Raw genomic sequence first — 25,294 nt, 5'->3', positions numbered from 1 at the left:
CTCATCGAACTGAGCTTGTTTAACAAGCTAGTTCCTCTCTAAAGTGATGTTGCAATTTTTATGATACCTTTTCATAATCCTAGTACAGGTTACATTGTTCATAATGCATTCTCAGTTGAAGACAGTCTGAGTTTTTCTACCAACAGCTGTAGTTTCTTCAAACTTCTCTTCCAGTTTTCAAGAAAACTGTTTTCAAGGTGCTTTCAGTTTTTGTGGTGAGAGATTTGCGGTCAGAAGTGATGACACAGTCTGGCTTGGCCATTGCATCCATCTTTCACAGTGCCAATTCCACTCCTCTTGCCTTCATGTATTCCTCAAAGTCTTTACTCTTCCTTCATATATTCATCAAAGCCATTTTCCTATTAGCTGCTGAATGGTAGCCATGGTTGGCCTTGGAAACAGTGTCTTGTGTGGGAAGCAGGGCACTTGGTCCTGGGAGGGGTGCTTTGCCTTACCCCTTCTAACCCCTGACCCCCATTCTCCTGAGCCAGGAGGTGCAAACTAGCTCCACTCAGGACTCCTCAGGTACTTCCTGCAAGCTAAGTTGCTTTATTATTATTATTATTATTATTATTTTTTTTTTTTTTTTGCGGTACGTGGACCTCTCACCGTTGTGGCCTCCCCCACTGTGGAGCACAGGCTCCGGACGCGCAGGCTCAGCGGCCATGGGTCACGGGCCCAGCCGCTCCGCAGCACGTGGGATCCTCCCGGACCGGGGCACGAACCCGCGTCCCCTGCATTGGCAGGCGGACTCCCAACCACTGCGCCACCAGGGAAGCCCTGCTTTATTATTAAAATAATATGTTAGTTAAAATTAATTACATTTCCTTCAGACTTTAAGTTATTAGAGTATTGTAGCTAAAGCTTAAGTTCCATTTGAACTATTTTCTGATGTATCTATATTGATACAAATGGCTCTAGTTCATTCATTTAATTCATATATGGTCATCCGTCTGGTGAATGTATAATCTGTCTATCCGTTTTTTTATGGATAATTAGGTTATTTTCAAATTTTCTCTAGTACAAACAGTACTGCAGTTTGTACATGTCTTCATTCATAGCTTTAGTGGCCACACACTGCACGAGCTTTGTTTTAATATTTGCCTGATATATCAAATATCTTTTAAAAATTTACTGTTTTAGTCAGTTTTAAGGGTACAATTCAGTGGCATTAACTACATTGGCAGTCCTTTGTAACCATCCGCACTCTCCATTTCCAGATCTTTTTCATCATCTCCAAAACAGAAACTCTGCAATACAAAACAATAACTCTGCATTCCCTCCCCACTCCAGCCCTGTATTGTGCTTTCTGTCTCTGTGAATTTGACTACTCTAGGACCCTCATCTAAGTGGAATTATACAATGTTTCTCCTTTTGTTGTGCCTGGCTTATTTTAGTTAGTATAATGTTTTCAAAGTTCATCTGCGGTGTAGCATGTATCAGAATTTCATTCTTTTTTAGGGAATATCATTCCTTTTATACCGTGTGTATTGGGTTGGCCCAAAGGTTTGTTCAGTTTTTTCCGTAAGATGGTTCTAGTAGCACTTAGTTGTCTTTAACTTCATTTGAAACAATTTTGTTAGATTGTATTGTGACAGCTGTCATATTAGCATGCATTCAAAAAAAGACATCAAAATTGGTGAATTTTTTGGTAGCCATTTTAATATCGAACATGGATAAAAAAGCAACATTTTTGGTATAATATGCTTTATTATTTCAAGAAAGGTAAAAATGCAAGTGAAATGCACAAAAAGATATGTTCAGTGTATGGAGAAGGTGCTGTGACTGATCGAATGTGTCAAAAGTGGTTTGTGAAGTTTCGTGCTAGAGATTTCTTGCTGGATGATGCTCCCCGGTCAGGTAGGCCAGTTGAAGTTGACAGTGAGCAAATCGAGACGTTAATTGAGAACAATCAACGTTTCACCACATGGGAGATAGCTGACATACTCAAAATGTCCAAATCAAGCGTTGAAAATAATTTGCACCAGCTTGGTTATGTGAATTGCTTTGATGTTTGGATTCCACATAACTTAAGCAAAAAAAAAAAAACCTTGACTGTGTTTCCACGTGCGATTCTCTACTTAAACGTAACGAAAATGTTCCATTTTTAAAACAAATTGTGACAGGCCATAAAAAGTAGATACTGTATAGTAATGTGGAACAGAAGAGATCGTGGGGCAAGCGAAATGAACCACCACCAGCCACACCAAAGGTCAGTCTTCATCCAAAGAAGGTGATGTTGTGTATATGGTGCGATTGGAAGGGAATCCTCTATTATGAGCTCCTTCCGGAAAACCAAACGATTAATTCCAACAAGTTCTGCTTCCAGTTAGACCAACTGAAAGCAGCACTCGACAAACAGCGTCCAGAATTAGTCAACAGAAAATGCATAATCTTCCATCAGGATAACACAAGCCAGCATGTTTCTTTGATTACCAGATAAAAACTGTTACAGCTTTCCTGGGAAGTTCTGATTCATCTGCTGCATTCACCAGACATTGCACCTTCGGATTTGCATTTATTTCGATCTTTACAAAATTCTCTTAATGGAAAAAATTTCAATTCTCTGGAAGACTGTAAAAGGCACGTGGAACAGTTCTTTGCTCAAAAAGATAAAAAGTTTTGGGAAGATGGAATTATAAGGTTGCCTGAAAAATGTCAGAAGATAGTGGAACAAAATGATGACTACGTTGTTCAATAAAGTTCTTGGTGAAAATGAAAAATATGTATATTAAATTTTACTTATCCATTCATCTGTTGTTGATGGATATATTGGTTATTTTCCCTTTTTGGCTCTTGTGAATAATGCTGTTACGAACATTGATGTATAAGTATCTGTTTGGGTCCCAGCTTTCATTTCTTTTGGTATATACTTAGAAGTAGAATTACTGGATCATATGGCAGTTCTATGTTTATCTTTTTGAGGTACTGCTATACTGTTTTTCCACAGTGGGTGCACCATTTGATATTCCTAACAGCATCACACTCAGGGTTCCAGTTTCTCCACATCCTCACCAACACTTGTTATTTTCTTTACTCTTTTTTTTGCGTGGGTGGGGGTTAATAGCCTCTTAACGGGTGTGAAGTGTTATCTCATTATGGTTCTAATTTGTATTTCCCTAATGACTAGTGATGTAGAACATCCTTTTGTGTGTTTATTGGTTATTTGTATGTCTTCTTTGGAGAAATGTCTATTCAAGTCCTTTGCCCATTAAATTTTTTTTTGTTGAACTGCATATTTTATTTTATTTTTTATTGAAGTATGTTGATTTAAAATACTGTGCTACTTTCAGGTGTACAGAAAAGTGATTCAATTTTACATATACATACACATATATATGTGTGCATATAATGGGTTGCCCAAAATGTTCCTTCAGTTTTTAAGTAAAAATAAAAGACACATTTTTCATTTTCACCAAGAACTGTATTGAACAACGTAGTCACCGTTTTGTTCCACTACCGTCTGCCATTTTTCAGGCAACTTCATAATTCTGTCTTCCCAAAACTTTTTATCTTTTTGAGCAAAGAACTGTTCCATGTGCCTTTTACAGTCTTGCAGGGAACTGAAATTATTTCCATTAAGAGAATTTTGTAAAGACCGAAATAAATGGAAATCTGAAGATTCAATATCTGGTGAATACAGCGGATGAATCAGAACTTCCCAGCCAAGCTATAACAGTTTTTGCCTGGTCATCAAAGAAACATGCTGGATTGCGTTATCCTGATGGAAGATTATGCGTTTTCTGTTGACTAATTCTGGATGCTTTTTGTCGAGTGCCGCTTTCAGTTGGTCTAACTGGGAGCAGAACTTGTTGGAATTAATCGTTTGGTTTTCCGGAAAGAGCTCATAATAGAGGACTCCCTTCCAATCCCACCATATACACAACATCACTTTCTTTGAATGAAGACTGACCTTTGGTGTGGCTAGTGGTGGTTCATTTCGCTTGCCCCACAATCTCTTCTGTTCTACATTGTTGTACAGTATCTACTTTTTATGGCCTGTCACAAGTTGTTTTAAAAATGGAACATTTTCATTACGTTTAAGTAAAGAATCGCATGTGGAAACACCATCAAGAAGGTTTTTTTTCGCTTAAATTATGTGGAACCCAAACATCAGAGCAATTCACATAACCAAGCTGGTGCAAATGATTTTCAATGCTTGATTTGGACATTTTGAGTATGTTGGCTATCTCCCACGTGGTATAATGTTGATTGTTCTCAATTAATGTCTTGATTGCTATCAATTTCAACTGGCCTACCCGATCCTGGAGCATCATCCAGCAAGAAATCTCTAGCAGGAAACTTCGTAAATCACTTTTGACACATTTGATCAGTCACAGCACCTTCTCCATACACAGAACATATCTTTTTGTGCATTTCAGTTGCATTTTTACCTTTCTTGAAATAATAAAGCATATTATGCAAAAAATGTTGCTTTTTATCCATGTTTGATATTAAAATGGCTACCAAAAAATTCACCAATTTTAGTAAGTCTTTTTTTGAATGCATGCTGATATGATAGCTGTCACAATACAGTCTAACAAAATTGTTTCGAATGAAGTTAAAGGTGACTAAGTGCTAGTAGAGCCATCTTATGCAAAAAACAGAATGAACTCTTTGGCCAACCCTGTATGTGTACATGTGTATGTATATATATATTATTTTTGAGATTCTTTTCCATTATAGGTTATTACAAGATATTAAGTATTGTTCCCTGTGCTATACAGTAAATCCTTGTTGTTTGTTTTATATATAGTGGTATGTATCTCATAATCCCATACTCCTAATTTATCCCTCCCCCTTACCCTTTGGTAACCATAAGTTTGTTTACTATGTCTGTGGGTTTTTTTCTATGTTATATTTAGATTCATTTGTATTGTTTTTTAGATTTCACACAAACATAGTATTATATAATATTAGCCCTTTTCTGTCTCCGTATGATAATCTGTAGCTCCATCCATGTTGCTGCAAATGGCATTATTTCATTCCTTTTTTATGGCTGAGTAATATACCATTGTGTATATATACCACATGTTCTTTATCCATTCATCTGTTGATGGACAATTAGCCATGTCTTGGCTATTGTAAATCAGCCTTTTATGAGCATTGTGCTGCATGTGTGTTTTTGAATTAGAGTTTTCGTCTTTTCCAGATATATGTCCAGGAGTGGGATTGGTGGATTGTATGGTAACTGTAGTTTTAGTTTTTGAAGGAACCTCCATACTGTTTTTTATAGTGGCTGCACCAGTTTACATTCGCACCATCAGTATAGGAAGGTTCCTTTTTCTCCACATCCTCTCCAGCATTTACTATTTGTAGACTTTTGCTGATGGCCATTCTGACTGGTGTGAGGTGATACCTCATTGCAGTTTTGATTTGCTTTTCTCTAATAATTAGCAACGTTGAGCATCTTTTCATGTGCCTGTTGTCCATTTCTTTTTTGGAGAAATGTCTGTTTAGGTCTTCTGCTCATTTTTTGATTGGGTTGTTTGTTTGTTTTTTTTTTTTTTTTGTTTGTTTTTTTTTTTTGCTGTACGCGGGCCTCTCACTGTTGTGGCCTCTCCCGTTGCGGAGCACAGGCTCCGGATGCACAGGCTCCGGATGCACAGGCTCAGCGGCCATGGCTCACGGGCCCAGCCGCTCCGCGGCATATGGGATCCTCCCAGACCGGGGCACGAACCCGTATCCCCTGCATCGGCAGGCAGACTCTCAACCACTGCGCCACCAGGGAGGCCCTGTATTTTTTCTATTGAGTCGTATGAGCTGTTTGTATGTTTTTGACATTAATCCCTTGTTGGTCGCATCACATGCACATATTTTTTCTGAGTCCATAGGTTTTCTTTTTACTTTGTTCATGGTTTCCTTTGTTGTGTAAAAGGTTTTACGTTTGATTAGGTCCCATTTTATTATTTTTGTTTTTATTTCTATTGCCTTGGCAGACTGACCTAAGAAAATATTGGTATGATTTATGTCAGAGAATGTTTTACCTATGCTCTCTTCTAGGAGTTTTATGGTGTTGTGTCTCATGTTTAGGTCTTTATTTTACTTTTTTTTTTTTGTATATGGTACGAGGGAATGTTCTAACTTCATTGATTTACATGAGGTTGTCCAGCTTTCCAAACACCACTTGTTGAAGAGACTGTCTTTTCTCCATTGTATATTCTTGCCTCCTTTGTTGAAGGTTGATTGACCCTAGGTGTGTGGGTTTATTTCTGGGCTCTCTATTGTGTTACATTGATCTATATGTCTGTTTTTGTGCCAATACCACACCGTTTTTATTACTGTAGCTTTATAGTATCATTTGAAATTTGGGAGAGTTATGCCTCCAGCTTTGTTCTTTTCCCTTAGGATTTCTTTGGCAATTCCAGGTCTTTTGTGGTTCCCTGTTACTTTTAGGATTATGTGGTCTATTCCTGTGAAGAATGTCATGGGTAATTTTATAAGGATCATATTAAATCTGTAGATTGCTTTGGATAGTATGGCCATTTTACCAATATTTATTCCAAACCAAGAGCATGGAATATCTTTCCATTTCTTTGAGTCAACTTCAGTTTCCTTCTTCCTAGTTCTCAGTTTCCTTTTTCCGTGTTTTATAGTTCTCAGGGTATAGGTCATTGACCTCCTAGGTTTTTTTCCTAGGTATTTTATTTTTTTGTATGCTATTATGTCATATTATTTATTTTAAAAAATTATCTTAATTTTAAGTTTTGTTTATTTCTTTGGCTGCACCGTTCAGTTTGCAGGATCTTAGTTTCAGAACAGGAATTGAACCCAGGCCATGGCAGTGAAAGCACTGAGTCCTAACCATTGGACCACTTGGGAACTTCTTGGATGCTATTTTAAATCGGATTTTTTTACTTTCTCTTTCTGATATTTCATCGTTAGTGTAAAGAAGTGCAACAGATTTCTTTTTTCTTTTTTAAAAAAATTATTTATTTATTTGGCTGGATCAGGTCTTAGTTGCAGCATGTGGGATCTTCATTGCCGTGTGCGGGATCTTCATTGTGGCGTGCAGGATCTTTAGTTGTGGCGTGCAGGATCTTTTTAGTTGCAGCACGTGGGATCTAGTTCCCTGACCAGGGATCGAACCGGGGCCCCCTGCATTGGGAGCGCAGAGTCTTAGCCACTGGACCACCAGGGAAGTCCCCAGAAATGCAATAGCTATCTGTATATTAATCTTGTATCTTTCTACCTTGCTCAATTCATTTATTAGTTCTAATAGTGTTTTTTGTGGCCTCTTTAGGAATATTTGTATAGAGTATCATGTCATCTGCACATAATCACAGTTTTACCTCTTCCCTTCCAATTCGGATACCTTTTATTTCTTTTCCTTATCTGATTGCTGTGCCTTTGCCCATTTTTGTATTTGGTTGTTTGGTTTTTTTGTAGTTGAGTTATAGGATTTCTTTATGTTTTCTGGTTATCAGTACCATTTCAGATATATGATTCAGAAATACTTTCTCCCATTTTGTGGATTGTCTTTTTTTCTCTTGATAGTGACCTTTGATGCACAAAAGTTTTTCATTTTGATGAAATCCAGTTTATTTTTTTGTTGTTGTCTGTGCTTTTGGTATCATATTCAAGAAAGCATGACCAAATCCAATGTCATGAAGATTCCCCCTCTATTTTCTTTAAAGAGTTTCATAGTTTTAGCTACTATTTTTAGGTCTTTGATGTATCTTGAGTTAATTTTCATATGTGGTGTGAAGCAGGCATCCACTTTATTCTTTTGCATTTGGTTATTCATTTTTTCCAGCACCCCCTGTTGAAAAGACTGTCCTTTTCCCATTGAATGTTGTTGATACCCTTCTTGAAAATCAGTTGACCCCATATATGCAAGGCTTTATTTCTGGGTTCTCTATTCCATTGTTCTATATGATTGTCCTTTTGCCAGTATCATACTGTTTTGATTATTTTAGCTCTGCAGTTAGTTTTTTTTAATTTAAATATAGTTGATTTCCCATATTGTGTTAGTTTCAGGTTTACAGGAAGGTAGTTCAGTTTATATATATATATATTTTTTTTCAGATTATTTTCCATTATAGGTTATTACATGATATTGAATGTAGTTCTCTGTGTTATACCGTAAATCCTTGTTGCTTTTGCAGTTAGTTTTGAAGTCAGGAATTGTGAGTTCTTTAATTTTGTTGTATTTCACAACTGTTTTGGCTGTTCAAGATTCTTTGAGATTCATCGTGAATTTTAGGATGGAATTTACTATGTCTGTGAAATAACTCTTGGAATTTTGATAGGAGTTGAATTGAATCTCTAGATCACTTTGGGTAGTATTGTCATCTTAACAATATTAATTTGTGTCTTTAATTTCTTTCAGCAGTGAAAGTATTGCTGTTCTGCAGCTCTCCATAAGTCTTTCAACTCCTTGGTTAAATTTATTCTTAAATACTTAATTGTTCTTGATGCTATTGTAAATGGCATTGTTTTTTAATTTCCTTTTTGGATTGTTCATTGTTAGTGTGGAAAAATGCAGCTGATTTTTGCATGTGAATTTTGTATTCACCAACTTTACTGAATTTGTGTATTAACTGTTAAGAATTTTTTGTGGTATCTTTAAGGTTTTGTACATGTAAGATGTCATCTGTGGACAAAGATGAAGTTTACTGTTCCTTTCCAGTTTGGATTATAATATGCTATTTTAAACAGTTGTTAAGTGAACAAAAATGTAAAGTTAATTACCAATGATTTGTTTATTAAAAAGACCATTTTTGGTCAGTATGCTCATGAACATATGTCCAAATTTTAGAGCCTCTATATGGTCCATTGCTAGAAGACAGCCACCCATCTGTGTGAGCAGGTAGATGAATGGGGGAAAATGAAAAATAGTTTTTGTTTTGTTTTTGTTTGGCCATGCCATGAGGCTCGTGGGATACTAGTTCCCCAAACAGGGATTGAACTTGTGCCCACAGTAGTGAAAGTGCTGTGTCCTAACCACTGGCCAACCAGGGAATTCCCGAAAAATAGTTTAGGATGTTACCATTGTGGAAGACTGGGTAATGCATACACAGGATCTTTCTTACAATTGCATGTGAATCTATGATTATCTCAGAATGAAAAGTTTAATTTAAAAAAGGCTAGCTCCTTTACACATATACTTCTTCAAATAATGCAAAAGAGGTGAAACACTAGTAATTGTTAGAACTCCACATTTCTCATGGAAGAAATGTTGTAAAACATTCAGGGTGAAGAAAATGGCCCATAGTTAAAAACACTGACATTAGTACTTAAAACTTGTCTGAAATCCAGTCATTTATGATATGGTTAGGTTACATTAGGAATTTAGAATTTTTTTGGTCCTCTTGAAGATAGGTAGATTAGATGTCATTGGTCATTTACATCAAACCCATGTTGTAATTGTGTGTTTGTGAGTATGAAGGCTGATCAGATTCTTCTTCAGTCAAGATTTTTAACTACTCTTAAAGATCATTTTAAGGACTTATACGTAGAACCTAGAATTAAGTAATGTATAGTACTGATGGAGTAAGCTTCACATTTTGGTGGAGGAGGAACAGAGTGACAGCCACGTCTGGATTTAATAAAAATAACTTAGAATAGTTCACAATTATAAAACTGATAAGTTAATGTGTGCAGTTTTGCCTTAGGAAAAGATCCTTCATTTTACAAAAGGGTTGATAAGTGTTGTCTTTTAAACAGTTTATTTGGTGTGTTTAAAATATCATTTCCACAAATAAGACTTAATTCCAAGGACCATATCCAATGTATGACTCTAGAAATGAGGCAGATTTTAAAAGCTGACATCAGAGCTTTTATAAATGAGTGAATATTTCCCTTCTAAATAGTCACCCTTGGAGGCCATACTGAAACCAATGATGATGTCATTCCTGAGGATACTTCAAGAACTCTCCTTTTGTAACCAATGTAGAAGACATGCAAGAAATTAAGTCTTCAAGAATACTTTGGATTTTGGCAAAAACTAATTTTAATGCACCTGATAATCTTTCATTATTCACCACACTTGACTCTAAATGACATTTGGCTATTTCCAAATATCACATCTGCCCTTAGAGAAGATTTTTCAAATGAGTGGGCAAATTTTTTAAGTATCAATTTTTTTTTCACCATTGGACTTCTAGCTGGTCTCATAATGTATAATATTACACAAATATGTTCATTCCTAAGAATGCCGTCCTTCAGAGAACAAAAAAGTTCTGATTGTATCCTCTTTTGTTTTAATTTTTGCATATTGAGGTACTATTAATGGGCTGCATTGATTTATCCATAGTCTTGACCTTGTTCAGCTACAGTATGAATTCATGTGATAGCTGGCTTTGTGGTTGGATTGCTGTGAATTCTAGGAATGAGTGTGATAATCATCATTATGCTGGTTTGCTCTACTCTTTCATTTCTAAAGTACAGTGCTTTTGCTGTTTGGTAATCTGTTGATGGAACAAGATGCAGAATGACATCATCCATTCTTATTTTTAAATTTTGGTTACCAGGAATATTGTGTGCCATTGGTTGACATGTAGCATCTTTTCCTCTGGTTCCATTATCTAATTGAAGATTAAGGATACTGAGTGACTTGATGATAATTTGTTTGTACATCTGACTCATTTCCAAAGGAAGGTTATGGCAAAAAGTAGAAACCATACCCTCTTTTGGTACCTATATTCTAGAGTCAAGTTTGTTTCAAGATTATTTAAAACAACCCTCTCCACCAAAAAAAACCAAAATCCCACACACAATGTCTAGTTGCAGTATGCCTGTTAGTTTCATTTCTTTTTCGTTCACTAAATATCTTGGGATCTTCCTAACCAAATGTAGAAAAACTGTACAGAGGGGCCACTGGGTTTGGAGCCCAGCACCCTGCTTGAATCAGGGTGGTATCTGGCCCATGAAGGGCTGACCGAGATGTTACCTGTTTCTTAATGTTTTTTTTTTTTTTTTTTTTTGCGGTACACGGGCCTCTCACTGTTGTGGCCTCTCCCGTTGCGGAGCACAGGCTCCAGACGCACAGGCTCAGTGGCCATGGCTCACCGGCCCAGCCGCCCCACGGCATGTGGGATCCTCCCGGACTGGGGCACGAACCCGTGTCCCCTGCATCGGCAGGTGGACTCTCAACCACTGCGCCATCAGGGAAGCCCTGTGTCTGCATTTTTTAGCACAAAGTTTCCAATGTTCATCCATGCTTAGTATAGATGAATATTTAATTCCTTTTAATTGGGGTATAATATCCCATTGTCTCTTCATCAGTTGATGGATATTTGGGTACTTTTCACTTTTTGGCTGTTATGAATATTGCTGCTATGAACTTTGCTGTATAGTTTGTTTTTTTTTTTTTTTTTTTTTTTTTTTTTGCGGTACACGGGCCTCTCACTGTTGTGGCCTCTCCCATTGCGGAGCACAGGCTCCGGACGCTCAGGCTCAGCGGCCATGGCTCACGGGCCCAGCCGCTCCGCGGCATGTGGGATCCTCCCAGACCGGGGCACGAACCCATGTCCCCTGCATCGGCAGGCGGATTCTCAACCACTGCGCCACCAGGGAAGCCCGCTGCTGTATAGTTTTTTGAGTGTGGGCATATGTTTTCTTTCTCTTGGGTATATATTTAGGAGTCGAATTGCTGGGTTATTTGGTAACTCTGTGTTTAACTTTTTGAATTACTACTAAAATGTTTTTCGTACTGACTGTCCCATTTTACATTCCCACCAGCAGTGTATGTGAGTTCCAGTTTCTTTCCATCCTTGCCAACCCTTATTTTTAAAAAAATATTATCATATCCATTCTAAAGAGTGTAAAATAGTATCTCATTGTGGTTTTGATTTATATTTTGCTCTAATGATGGATAATCTTGAGCATTTTTTCATGTGCTTCCTATTTGTGTACATTCTTAGAATTGTATACCTAACTTATTTTTTTTATCGAGGTAGAGTTGACTTACAATGTTGTGTTGATTTCTGCTGCACAGCAAAGTGATTCAGTTATACATATATATACATTCTTTTTTAAAAATATTCTTTTCCATTATGGTCTATCATAGGATATTGAATATAGTTCTCTGTGCTATACAGTAGGACCTTGTTTGTTCATTCTATATATAAAATCTTACATCTGCTACCCCCAACCTCCCACTCTCTCCCCCCCCAACGCCGTCCCCCTTGACAACCACCAGTCTGCTCTCTATGTCTGTGATTCTGTTTTTGTTTCATACATAGGTTCATTTATGTCATATTTTAGATTCCACATATAAGTGATATCACGTGGTATTTGTCTTTCTCTTCCTGAGTTACTTCACTTAGTATGGTGATCTCTAGTTGCATGCGTGTTGCTGCAAATGGCATGATTTTGTTCTTTTTTATGGCTAAGTAGTATTTCATTGTATATATGTACCACATTTTCTTTATCCTTTCATCTGTCAGTGGACATTTAGGTTGTTCCCATGTTTTGGCTATTCTGAATAATGCTGCTATGAACATAGGGGTGCATGTATCTTTTTGAATTATAGTTTTGTCTGGATATATGCCCAAGAGTAGGATTGCTGGATCATATGGTAATTCTATTTTAGTTTTCTGAGGAACCTCCATACTGTTTTCCACAGTGGCTGCACCAACTTATATTCCTACCAACAGTGTAGGAGGGTTCCCTTTTCTCCACACCCTCTCCATCATTTGTTATTTGTAGACTTTTTAATGGTGGCCATTCTGACTGTTATGAGGTGGTACTGCATTGTAGTTTTGATTTACATTTCTCTAATAATTAGCGATGTTGAGCATCTTTTCATGTGCCTGCTGGCCATCTGTATGTCTTCTTTGGAGAAATGTCTATTTAGGTCTTCTGCCCGTTTTTCAATTGGGTTGTTTGGTTTTTTGTTGTTGAGTTGTTGTATATCTAAGTTCTTTAAAACCCATTTCAAATTGGGTTTACCTTTTTACTGTTTAATTGTAAGAATTCTTTACATTATTAAAAGGGTATATATTTTATAAAAGGATTATTAATGCCTTTTCAGGTATATGATTTGAAAATAGTTGTCATCAGCTATGTGGGTTGTCCCTTCACTTTCTTGATGATATCTTTTCCTACACAGAAGTTTTGAATTATAATGAAATCAGTTTTATCTATTTTCTTTCTTGCTTTTAAGTTTAGGAAATCTTTTATTAGAAATGGGGTATATGTTTATTTTCTTCATTTTAAACTTTTAACTTTTTATAACCCTGTTTTTGGATTACAGATACACTTATTATGTAACTTAATAGGATATGCTGTAATAATTTAGTTACATAAATATTTCCATGGGAATCTGTGAGTTCTTCTAGGTCCTGTTCTATGTTTTATTCATCTTAGTGTTTGTCATTTATACATTTATTCTGTTCTAAGCAGAAAATAGAATAATAAACAAAAGAACTACTGAAGGCTTCCAGAGACTAAGTGCTCAGGAAATATATTTGATAAATTACTGGATTATTATTTTAAATGATGTAGAGCAAAATCTCATACTACCAGCATTTTCCTTGAATAGTACTTTTTAAATTTTTTAATTTATTTTATTCAAGTATAGTTATTTTACAGTGTTAATTTCTGTTGTACAGAAAAGTGATTCAGTTATACATATATGCATATAGATGCATTCTTTTTCGTATTTTCTGTTATGGTTTATCACAGTCCTTGAATTATACTTTTTAAAATAATTTAATATTATATTGGAGTATAGTTGATTAACAATTTGTTAGTTTCAGGTGTACAGCAAAGTTATTCAGGTATACATATATGCATATATGTACATTCTTTTTCATATTCTTTTCCATTATGGTTTATCACAGTCCTTGAATTATACTTTGATTGTAGGTAAGTGTACAGGTAGATTTTGTTACTCATGTTTTCATATCCTCAGTGAAATACAGAAAATTCATTTTCTTTAATTCTTATTTTGAGTATGCATTTTTTCAGACCACTTACAGTGTAGATATATTTTCAGTTTGTTAAACTTTATATTTAATTTAATATATGACCTGGTAAGTTAGGATATTCTTAAAATTTTTATTTTGACAGTGAAAGCAAGTTGAATACATTGGTGCAGAAGCTTCATGACTTTCTGGCACACTCATCAGAAGAATCTGAAGAAACAAGTTCTCCTCCAAGACTTGTGATGAACCAAAGCACAGGTAAATTGACAAAGGATGTGTAACATCTTCTAGTCTATTTTCCATTTATTTTTGAGCAGGTGCAGTTATTAAAGTCTTTAATAGCCCCTGTGTATCTAGTAGTTACATAATATCTGATACTTGAGATTTTAATTCAGATAAGTAAAAAGTGTAAGGTTTTATGGTTATAGGTGCTTAGAGAAGCATATACTTAGGGTTTTGTGTGTAATGGAAATGTTTTATAGAGGTGGGTGATGAATGTTAACTGTTTAAAATAGGTAGTATTAGAAGTTGTAGGAAAAGTACAGAAATATATTATCCTAGAAGTTATTCATGTATTATGAGTTACATTTTTATGTTGTTTGATAACTTCTTTGAGTAGATTTGGTACATAATTTTTTTTTAATAAAAAACATTTCCTTTCTACCTCCCTTTTTCCTTTTTAGAAGTATCTTGTATCATATATGATGATTACCATCATTTGTTTTGAGGTTTTTAAGGGTAGCCACATATATAAGAGGTGAATACACACACACACACACACACACACACACACGTACTTGCACACAAACACAATATGTACAAAAAGGATGAAGAGTGGTAGATCACAGTGAAAAGTTCAGCCATATGTGTAATTAGACTACCAGAAGGAGAAAAGAGAGAATGGGTCAGAAGCTGAGTTTGACGAGATATTCACTGAGCATTTTCTTTTTTTTGTTTAAAGATTTATTTATTTTATTTATTTTTGGCTGTGTCGGGACTTAGTTGTGGTGTGCCGGCTCTTTCATTGTGGTACTCGGGCTTCTTTCTAGCTGTGGCGTGAGGATTTTCTCTTCTCTAGTTGTGGCGCGCAGACTCCAGGGCACGTGGGCTCTGTAGTTTGCAGCATGCAGGCTCTCTTGTTGAGGTGTGCAAGCTCAGTAGTTGTGGCGCTCGGGCTTAGTTGCCCCATGGCATGTGGGATCTTAGTTCCCTGACCAGGGATCAAACCTGCATCCCCTGCATTGTAAGGCGGGTTCTTTACCACCGGACCACCAGGGAAGTCCCTCGCTGAGCATTTTATAAAAGTGAAGAAGGACATCAAGCTGTAGATTCATGAAACACTGTGAACCCCACGCAGGATAAATAGAAAACTACAACTATGAATATCATAATTAAACTCCTAAAGAACGAAAACAAAGAGAACAATCTTAGGAGCAGCCAGAGGAAAAATGTCTTTGCTTTTTGAATGTTGAATGTTTCTGAACAACAATAACACTGATAGCTCATTTGACGACAGGAATGTTAGAAGCTGGATGATGAAGAAATTATTTATTTAAAGTGACAAGTGAAAATAATTGCCAGCGTCGAAGTTTTCTCAGTGAAAACATCTTTGAAATGTGAAGGTGGAATAAAGATAAAAAGTGAGAACTTGATGTCAGCACACTGACACTAGAGGAAATACTAAAGGGTTTTCTTAAATGAGAAGGAAAATAATTCGAAATGGTGACACCAAAATACAGGAAGTTATAAATAACAATGGGAGGGATAAATAGGTGAATAAAATGAAATACGTACTTTTATCTAATCCACAGTCTGTAGTCTTAATTCATAAATTGCCCCAACAGTGTTTTCATAGGTAACTTCCCCCCCCTCACCAAGTCCAGGATCCAGTTGAAGATGCCACATTGTATATAGTTATTTGGTCTTTAGCCTTTTCAAATCTGAAACAAGCTGGAACCGTAACGTTTTTCAAATGTACAGATATATTATTTTGGTGGTTGTCCCTCAGTGTGGATTTGTCTGATTAGTTATAATTAGATTGGGATTTTTAATTTTTGGCAGGATTGCCATGTAAGTGGCGTTATGTTCTTGTCCATACATCATATCACATGGCACATGATGTAATCTCCCCATTTATTGGTGATGTTAACTTAGGTTATTTGGTTATGGTTGTTTTTCTAGGTTAAGCCACTGTAAAGGTATGATTTATTCCTTTGTAACTAATAAGTAATTTGTTGAAGATTACTTTGAAATTAACTTAGGTATTCTTTTTTTTTTTTTTTTTTTTTACCGTACGCGGGCCTCTCACTGCTGTGGCCTTTCCCGTTGTGGAGCACAGGCTCCAGACGTGCATGCCTAGCGACCATGGCTCACGGGCCCAGCTGCACCATGGCATGTGGGATCGTCCCGGATGGGGGCGCAAACCCATGTCCCCTGCATCGGCAGGCAGACCCTCAACCACTGCGCCACCAGGGAAGCCCCCTTAGGTATTCTTTTCATCATCAGAAGTTAGCTTTTATGGTTTCTTACTGCAAATTACCACAAACTAAGCAGCTTAAAACAACCCAGATTATTTATTTATTTATGGCTGCATTGGGTCTTCATTGCTGCACGTGGGCTTTCTCTAGTTGTGGCGAGCGGGGTCTACTCTTTGTTGTGGTGTGCAGGCTTCTCATTGCAGTGGCTTCCCTTGCTGCGGAGCATGGACTCCAGGACTCTAGGTGTGCAGGCTTCACTAGTTGTGGCATGTGGGCTCAGTAGTTGTGGCTTGCAGACTCTAGAGCGCAGGCTGAGTAGTTGTGGCACATGGGCTTAGTTGCTCTGCAGCATGTAGGGTCTTCCTGGAGCAGGGATCAAACCCGTGTCCCCCACATTGGCAGGTGGATTCTTAACCACTGCACCACCAGGGAAGTCCCAACCCAAATTTATTATCTCATAGTTCTGTAGGTTTGGAGTCCAGGTGCGTTTTGATAAGCTCTGCTCAGGGAATCACAAGGTCTAAGTCAAAGTGACAGTAAGACTATGTTCCTTTCTGGAGACTCTGTGGAAAAATCCATTTCCATGCTCATTCAGGTTGTTGACAGAATTCAATTCATTGTGCTTGTAGGCCTGAGGTCCCCATTTCTTGCTGACTATTGACCAGGATCCTCTCAGCTCCTTAATTTCCTCTCACATGGCCCCCTCCATCTACAGAGACAGCAAAAACACGTTGTGTCTTCCTCATGCTTTGAATTTCTCTGACTTATACTTTTGCTTGCTTCTCTGCACCTTCTGCACGAGCTGGAGTCATTTTTCTACTTTAAAGGTCTCATGTGATTAGGTTAGACCCCCTCCTTCTCACCACTCCCCAGTGAGCTCCTATTTTTAAGGTCAACTGTGCCATTTTACATAGCAAAACCTTGGGAGTGTTATTTCCTCACATTCACAGGTTCTGAAGATTTGGGATCATGAAATCTTGGGGACCATTCCTCGAAATTCTGCCTACACCACATCCATTCACGATTCTTGGCTCAATGATATGTTACTATGTTGGGTTCAAAATCATGATGTTCTGATCTATCACTCCTCCTGTGTTTTAGTTGGCATATTACTATAAGGGAGAAGGTTACATTTCTACGCTCTGTATTCATTTGTTTATATTATTATATACTAATTTTTTTCTTTTTCCATGAACGTTTTCTTACTGTCATTATTTTAATATCCAAATTTTACCAGTGTTGGCTAGTGGGAACCCCTTTTGTATGGCTCCTGCAGACCTTTTCACAAGTCTTCATCAACCTTGAGCACTTTCTTACTTTCTGCTCTCACAAGATGTTCATTATTTACTTTGCACTGTCCCTTCCCCAGCCCTGGAATCAGTTATTTCTCCAAGGAGTTCTGATTCCTTTTAGTGGGATATGGTATTTAGAAGGCAATATCTGGGTGTATGATGTGCTCATTGCCACCAGGATGTCTGCTTCCAGGCCCTTTAGCAGAGAAAGCCAATATATGTGTTATGTTTTCATGCATTGATATTGATACTTTTAATTTTACTTTGGACTACAGACATCATTCTAGTCTTCCTCTTTTTGTATTTTAACTTCTTACTGCAACAGAAAGAAAGGTGGCTCCCATTATCCTCAGTTTATGTACTCAGTTGATTAGTCTTGTATCCACGTAGTTTCAAATTTGCAAACCAAACCATCACAATAAAGAAACCTAACTAGTGTTAAATATTTGTTTAAAGTTCCTTTTGTCTTTAGAATGAAATCATATTGTCACAGTTCTATATTCAGTAGTTAGTTGGGGAGTTCTGCTTCTGGTAGTGGCAGAGTAGCTCTGTATGGATAAACAGATATCTCTCACAGATACCAATTATTAATTCTGGCCAAAATACTGAACACAATGATGTGAGGAAACTGAACAGTGACACAAAGCAGACACAAACTGGAGTAGGGTCAACCCATGGAAGAAAGAAGTATTAATGGCTGAATTCCCAATTGTTAAACCTTTTTTCCTTAGGAAAGGTGCCAGTTAGCTCCATCAGTGGAATTTAAGCCTTGGATAGCTCTGTCCTTCTGGATATGCTGTTTGAGCTTGCAACCCCACTACTTCTGATAGCCTTCTTGCGACTAAGGTTGAACCAGCATAAAACTCAGCATTTGGTCCAAGGTGGTAGGAAGACCCTGATCTCACCCCTCCCCACAGACACACCGAATCTACAGCTACGTAAGGAGCAATGCCTCTTGCAGAAGAACTGAGGTCTGATTAAACAGCTTCTCCACAACAGATGATACAAGGACCACATAGAGATTGGTAGGAGACAGAGAGAGAGTATTGATGGGAACCCCACTTCAGTGTAGTATACTGCCGTGGCGAGGGATATCACTAAGGGGCCTGTGTACAGACCCGCCTCCCCTGGGGCACAGAGAAAAAGCAGTGGTTTAAAGGGGACCTAGGGCTCCCTTGGTGGTGCAGTGGTTGGGAGTCTGCCTGCCAATGCAGGGGACACGGGTTCGTGCCCCGGTCAGGGAAGATCCCACATGCCGCGGAGTGGCTGGGCCCGTGAGCCATGGCTGCTGAGCCTGTGCGTCCAGAGCCTGTGCTCCGCAGCGGGAGAGGCCACAACAGTGAGAGGCCCATGTACCGCAAAAAATAAATAAATAAATAAATAAAATAAATAAAATAAAAATAAAGGGGCCCTAGACTGTACATGAAGGAAATCCACTTACTAACCCTAGAGTGTCTGCTAAATGGGCAGGGAACTGCTGGAACTATCTCCAGTGTTGAAGGTGCTAGAGAGCACCATGTTTTGTGTTCCTCCTTTACCTTGATAGCACAAGTGGGAACATAGTCCATGTTTTCTAGCTAGCCTTCCAAGGCCACCTCAGCATACCTCTGGCCCACACAAGCTATAGGTGTCCTACCAAGGCAGCCTGAGTGTACAGTGCCCCAGGACCCCCCGGCCCATGACTTACTGGCTCCAGCCAACTTGCCAAAGCTGCCTGGCACACGCAGACTACACAGGGGATGCTCTTAACTGAGGTTATGCCTTCAAGACCGGGAGAGGTACCTGTTTTGCCTGATGTATAGAAAGAAACACAAAGTCAAACAAAATGGGGAGAGAGGAATATGTTCCAAGTGAAAGAGCAGGATAAAACTGCAGAAAAAAAATCTTAATGAAATGGAGATAAGTAATTTACCTGATAAAGAATTCAAAGAAATGGTCATAAAGATGCTTACCAAACTAGGGAGAAGAATGGAGGAACACAGTGAGAACTTCAACAAAGAGTTAGAAAATATAAGAAAGAAACCAGTCAGAACTGAAGAACACAATATTGGAAAATACAGTAGAGGAAATTAACAGCAGATTAGTTGATACAGTAGAACACATCAGTGATTTGGAAGACAGAATAGTGGAAATCACCCAATCAGAACAGAAAAAAAAGAATTTTTAAAAATAAGAGTTTAAGGGATCTCTGGGACATCAGGATTACTAACATTCTCATAGTAGGGGTAGGGGTCTCAGATGGAGAAGAGAGAGAGAAAGGGACAAAAAATTTACTTAAAGAAATAATGTCTGAAAACTTCCCTAGTCTGGGAGAGGAAACAGACATCTAGGTACAAGAATCACAGAGTCGCAAACAACGTGAACCCAAAGAGATCCACACCAAGACATGTAAGTAAAATGGCAAAAGATAAAGCGAGAATTTTATGGGCAGCAGGAGAAAAACAACTAATCATATACAAGGAAAATCCCATAAAATTATTAGCTGATTTTTCAGCAGAAACTGCAAGCCAGAAGGGGGTGGCATGATATATTTAAAGTACTGAAAGTAAAAAAACCTTCCAACCAAGAATACTCTACCTGGCAAGGTTATCATTCAGAATTGAAGGAGAGGTGGAGTTTCCCAGACAAGCAAAACCTAAAGGAGTTCAGCACCACTAATATGGTCTTACAAAAAATGTTAAAACGTCTTCTTAGGTGGAAAAGAAAAGGTAATAGCTAGAAATAAGAAAATATATGAAAGAAAAAAATCTCACTGGTAAAGGTAAATATATAGTAAATCAGCCACTTACAAAGCTAGTAGGAAGGTTAAAAGACAAAAGGTAGTAAAATCAACTATAACTACAATAAGTAGCTAAGGGATACACAAAGTGTAAAGTTGTAAAATATGTCAGAAACAAAATGTTGGAGGGGGTAGTAAAAATGTAGTACTTTCAGAATATATTTGAACTTAAGGAACTATCAGCCTCAATTAAATCAATGTGTGTGTGTGTGTGTGTGTGTGCGCACATATCAACCTGATGGTAACTGCAAACCCAAAACCTACAATAGATAAACAAAAAGTAAAGGAGCCCAAACATAAAGAACATCATCAAACTACAAGGGAAGAGACTTCCCTCGTGGTCCAGTGGTTAAGAATCTGCCTTCCAACACAGGGGACGTGGGTTTGATCCCTGGTCAGGGAACTAAGATGCCACATGCCATGGGGCAACTAAGTCTGCGTGCTGCAACTACTGAGCCTGTGTGCCACAACTTGAGAGCCCACACACCACAACTAGAGAGAAGCCCGTGCGCCGCAGCTAAGACCCAAGGCAGCCAAAAAATAAATTAATAAAATATTTTTAAAAACTACATGTGAAGAAACCAAGAGAAGAAAGGAATAGAGAATAACTATAAAAACAAGCAGAAAATAATTAACAAAATGGCAATAAGTACATCCTTATCAATAACCACTTTAAATATAAATTGACTAAATGCTCCAATCAAAATAGAGATGGCTGAATGGATTAAAAAACAAGACCCATTTATATGCTGCCTACAAGAGACTCACTTCAGATCTAAAGACAAACAGAGTGATACTGAAGGGATAGAAAAAGGTATTCAATGCAAAAGGAAATGAAAAGAAAGCTGGGGTACTAAACAAAATGCTACAAAACCAATGCATCAATGAAGAAATCAAAGAGGAAATTAAAAAATACCTTGAGACACATGAAAATGGAAACACAACTTTCCAAAATCTATGGGATGCAGCAAAAACAGTTCCAAGAGGGAAGATTATAGTGATACAGGCCAACTTCAAGAAAAAAGAAAAATCTCAAATTAAAAAAAATGTAGCTTTACATTTAAAGGGACTAGAAAAAGAAGAACAAAACAAGTCCCGACTTAGTAAAAGGAAGGAAATAATAAAGGTCAGATTGGAAATAATGCAACTGATAGCTCGTCTTCTTCCTCTTAACAGGGTCTTTTGCAGAGTGAAAGTTTTAAATTTTGAGGAAGTCTAATTTATAGATTTCCTTTTGAGGATCATGCTTTTCTTACATATAAAGGAGCTAGAAAAAGAAGAACAAACAAAACCCAAAGTTAGTAGAAGGAAATAAACCATAAAGATCAAGGCAGAAATAAATGAAATAGAGACTAAAAAATAATAGAAAAGATCAGTGAGACTACGAGCTAGTTTTTTTTGAAAATGTAAACAAAATTGAAAAACCTTAAGTCAGACTCATCATGAAAAAAAGAGAGTCCAAATAAATAAAATGAGAAAGGAAAGAGGAAAAGTAACAACTTATACCACATCAATGCAATGAATCCTAAGAGACTATTGTGCCAACAAATAGGACAACATCGAATAAATGGATAAATTCCTAGAAACTTACAATTTTCAAGACTGAATCATGGAGAAATACAAAATCTGAACAGACTGATTACTAATGAAAGTCAATTAGTAATCAAAAAACTTCCAACAAACAAAAGTTTAAGAGCAGTTGGTTTCATAGGTGAAGTCTATCAAACATTTAAAGAAAAATTAATAGTCATCAATATTGTAATAACTTTGTATGGTGACAGATGATAACTAGACTTGTAGGGATGGTCATTTTGTAACCTATAAAATATTGAATCACTATGTTGTGCACCTAAAACTAATATATTAAGTTAATTATTCTTCAGTTAAAAGAGTTGAATGGAAACCTGCATTCTTGATGAGGCATAAAGGAATTTAGGGAGACCACAGTAGGTTTAGTAAAATGAGAGGGGAGATCCCACCTAGAAGAGAGCTACAGTTTGGGAGCTCTGGAACCTGCAAAAACTCTTGCCATATCTGGTTGAATCACAAGTGCAGCCCAGATTCTAGGTAGCCCAGTTAGGGCTAAAAGAACAGAATAAAGCTTTCAGCTGCTTACACTAGGGGGTATATATTTTGGGGTTTGATTTCAGGTAAGTTGACTATCCGCTATTAACAAAAATATCAACTGTAATGGCATGCAGTGTTTTCACTGTATCTTTAAAAATGTCCAGTACCCAATCTGAAATAAAAAGAGGAAATTGTGACTCATGTTCAAAAGGAAAGGCAAGCAGTAGAGGCAATCCACATATGTCTCAAATGTTGAAATTAGCAAACAAGAATATTAAAGCAGCTATTGCAACTGTGCTTTAGTATAATAAAGCAAATACATTTATGTTGAATGGACAGGTAAGAAATCTCAGTACAAACATAGAAAATATAAAAAAGAACCAATTTGAAATTCTAGAACTGAAAAATAAATTTCTGAATAACAAATCACTGTTTGTACTTAACAGGAGATTAGAGATACCTGTAGTAGTTTCAGTAAATTTCATGATAGTCTAATAGAAATTATCCAATCTGAGAACAGAAAACATTGAAAAATAAAAAGTGTGCAGGACACTTGCTCTTCAGATCCTTTCCCCAATAAATCTGTTTAGTTATCCACCAAATACATGTAAAGAATAGGAATGTTTAACGATAGAGAAAAAAAAATGTTGATAGAAACTCTCAGTTGGTCCAGTGTTTTGTAGTTAGCCATATACTAATCTTGCACATACTTTGATACATTTTTACCGTCTTACTTCATTTTTGTGGTGCTATTTTAAATTCCCTGGTTTTTAAATTTCAGATTCCAATTGTTCATTGCAGGAATTCAGTTATGTTTTTTATGTCGACCTTGTATCCTGTGAACCTGCTCTAGGTAGCTTCTTTTTCATCTTTTAGATTTATTGGAATTTTCTACCTAATCTGGTTGTCTGCAAATAGGGTCACGTTTATTTCTTCCGTTCCATCTCTTTGCCTTTTAATTCCTTTTCTTGCCTCATTATGCTGGGTAGGACTTTCTGTATTTTCTATTATTACGTTGAAGAAGAATGATGATAGCAGACATCTTGGTGTTTCTGATGTTAGTGGGAAAGCGTTCAACTCTTTCACCATTAAGTATGATGGTTACTGTATAAGATTTTTGTAAATATTCTGTCAAGTTGAGGAAGTTCCCCTCCCCTAGTTTTCTGAGTTTTTTCCCTAAAGTGGTATTCTTATTGAGATGGATGTAGATTCATATGCAGTTGTAACACACACACAGCTCTTATACACTTTTCCCAATTTCTCACGGTACCAACATTCTACAGAAGTATAACATATTGTCAGTTAACCACGTTATTGATATCTACCAATCTGATTTAGATTTCCTCAGTTTTACTTGTACTTTTGTGTTTTTGTTAAGTTCTATACAGTTTGATTACCTTGAGTTGATTCATGTATCCACCACCACAGTCAACATGCAGATTCCTCATCTTGCCCTTTTATAATCATGCTCAACTCCCTACCCCTACTCCTACCTGTGCCTAACACCTGGAAATCACTAATTTGTCCTCCATTTCTAAATTGTTTTTCATTTTAAACATGTTCTATAAATGGAATCCTATAGTATATGACGTTTGGGGATTGGGTTTTTTCACTTAGCATAATTCCCCTGGGATTCAGCCAGATTGTTGCATGTGTCAATAGTTCTCTCCTTTTTATTGCAGTGTGTAGTTTTCTATGGTATGGATGTACCACAGTTTAACCATCTACCCGTTAAGGGACATCTGGGATGATCCCAGATTTGGGCTGCTTCAAATAAAGCTGCTAGTAAACATTAGTGTACAGGTTTTTGTGTCAACATAAGTTTTCATTTCTCTGGGATAAACACCCAGGAGTGCAGTTGGTGCATCACAGGATGGTTGCATGTTTTTTTTTAAGGACACTCCTAAATTGTTTTCTACAGTGGCTATACCATTTTATATTCTCACAGCAATGTAAGAAGGATCAATTTCTCTGCATCCTCTCCAGCATTTTGGTTTTACCACTATTTAAAAAAAATTTAGACATTCTGATAGATATCTAGTGATATCTCAGTGTGGTTTTAATTTGCATTTCCCTAATGACTACTAAAACTTTTAACACCATTATTGAGATATAATTTACTTACCATACAATTCACCAGTTTAAAGTGTACAATTCAGTAGTTTTTAGTATGTTCACAAATACATGCAGCCATCACCACAGTAAATTCTATAACATTATTATCACCTGAAAAAGAAACTCTGTACTCTTTAGATATCACCCCCTACCCCCCAGCCTTAAGCAACCACTAATCTACTTTCTTGTCTTTATAGATTTCCCTATTTCAGACTTTCTTATGAATGGCATTCTATTACATGTGGTTCTTTGTGACTGGCTTCTTTCACTTAGTATAATGTGTTCAGGGTGTATTTATGTTGTAGTGCATATTAGTACTTCATTTCTTTTTATGACCAAATAACATTCCTTTATATGGATATACCACATTTGTTTGATTTGTTGATGGACAATAACATCTTGTTTCTACCTTTTGGCTATTATGAATAATGCTACTATAAACATTTGTGAACAAGTTTGTGTGTGGCCATATATTTTCATTTCTCTTGGTTATATGCCTAGGAGTGGAATTGCTGAGTTATATGGTAACTCTGTTAAATCCTTTGAGGAAATATCAAACTGTTTCCCAAAGTGGCTACACCATTGCACATTCCCCCCAGCAGTGTATGAGGATTCTGATTTCTCTGCATTCTTGCCAACAGTAGTTGTTATCTGACTTTTTAATTTTAGCCATCCTAGTACATGAGAAGT

The 25,294-nt window shown here is 37.0% G+C and overlaps 1 protein-coding gene across 7 annotated transcripts in view; it reads left to right on the top strand.

Moving 5' to 3' along the window:
* The window catches only part of ATRX (ATRX chromatin remodeler), a 234,116-nt gene that overhangs the window by 41,818 nt on the left and 167,004 nt on the right, over positions 1–25,294 (top strand). For all 7 annotated transcript variants that reach the window (XM_082610811.1, XM_082610808.1, XM_082610806.1 and 4 more), the window contains one exon: positions 14,020–14,132. In XM_082610811.1, the coding sequence (XP_082466937.1) occupies positions 14,020–14,132 (113 nt within the window). The remainder of the gene's footprint in view (positions 1–14,019; positions 14,133–25,294) is intronic.

This window comes from Mesoplodon mirus (assembly GCF_964341445.2).
Source record: "Mesoplodon mirus genome assembly, chromosome: X".
Taxonomy (NCBI): Eukaryota; Metazoa; Chordata; class Mammalia; order Artiodactyla; family Ziphiidae; genus Mesoplodon; species Mesoplodon mirus.
Note: the sequence above shows the minus strand (reverse complement) of the source record. Positions and strands in the feature narration are given on the sequence as shown.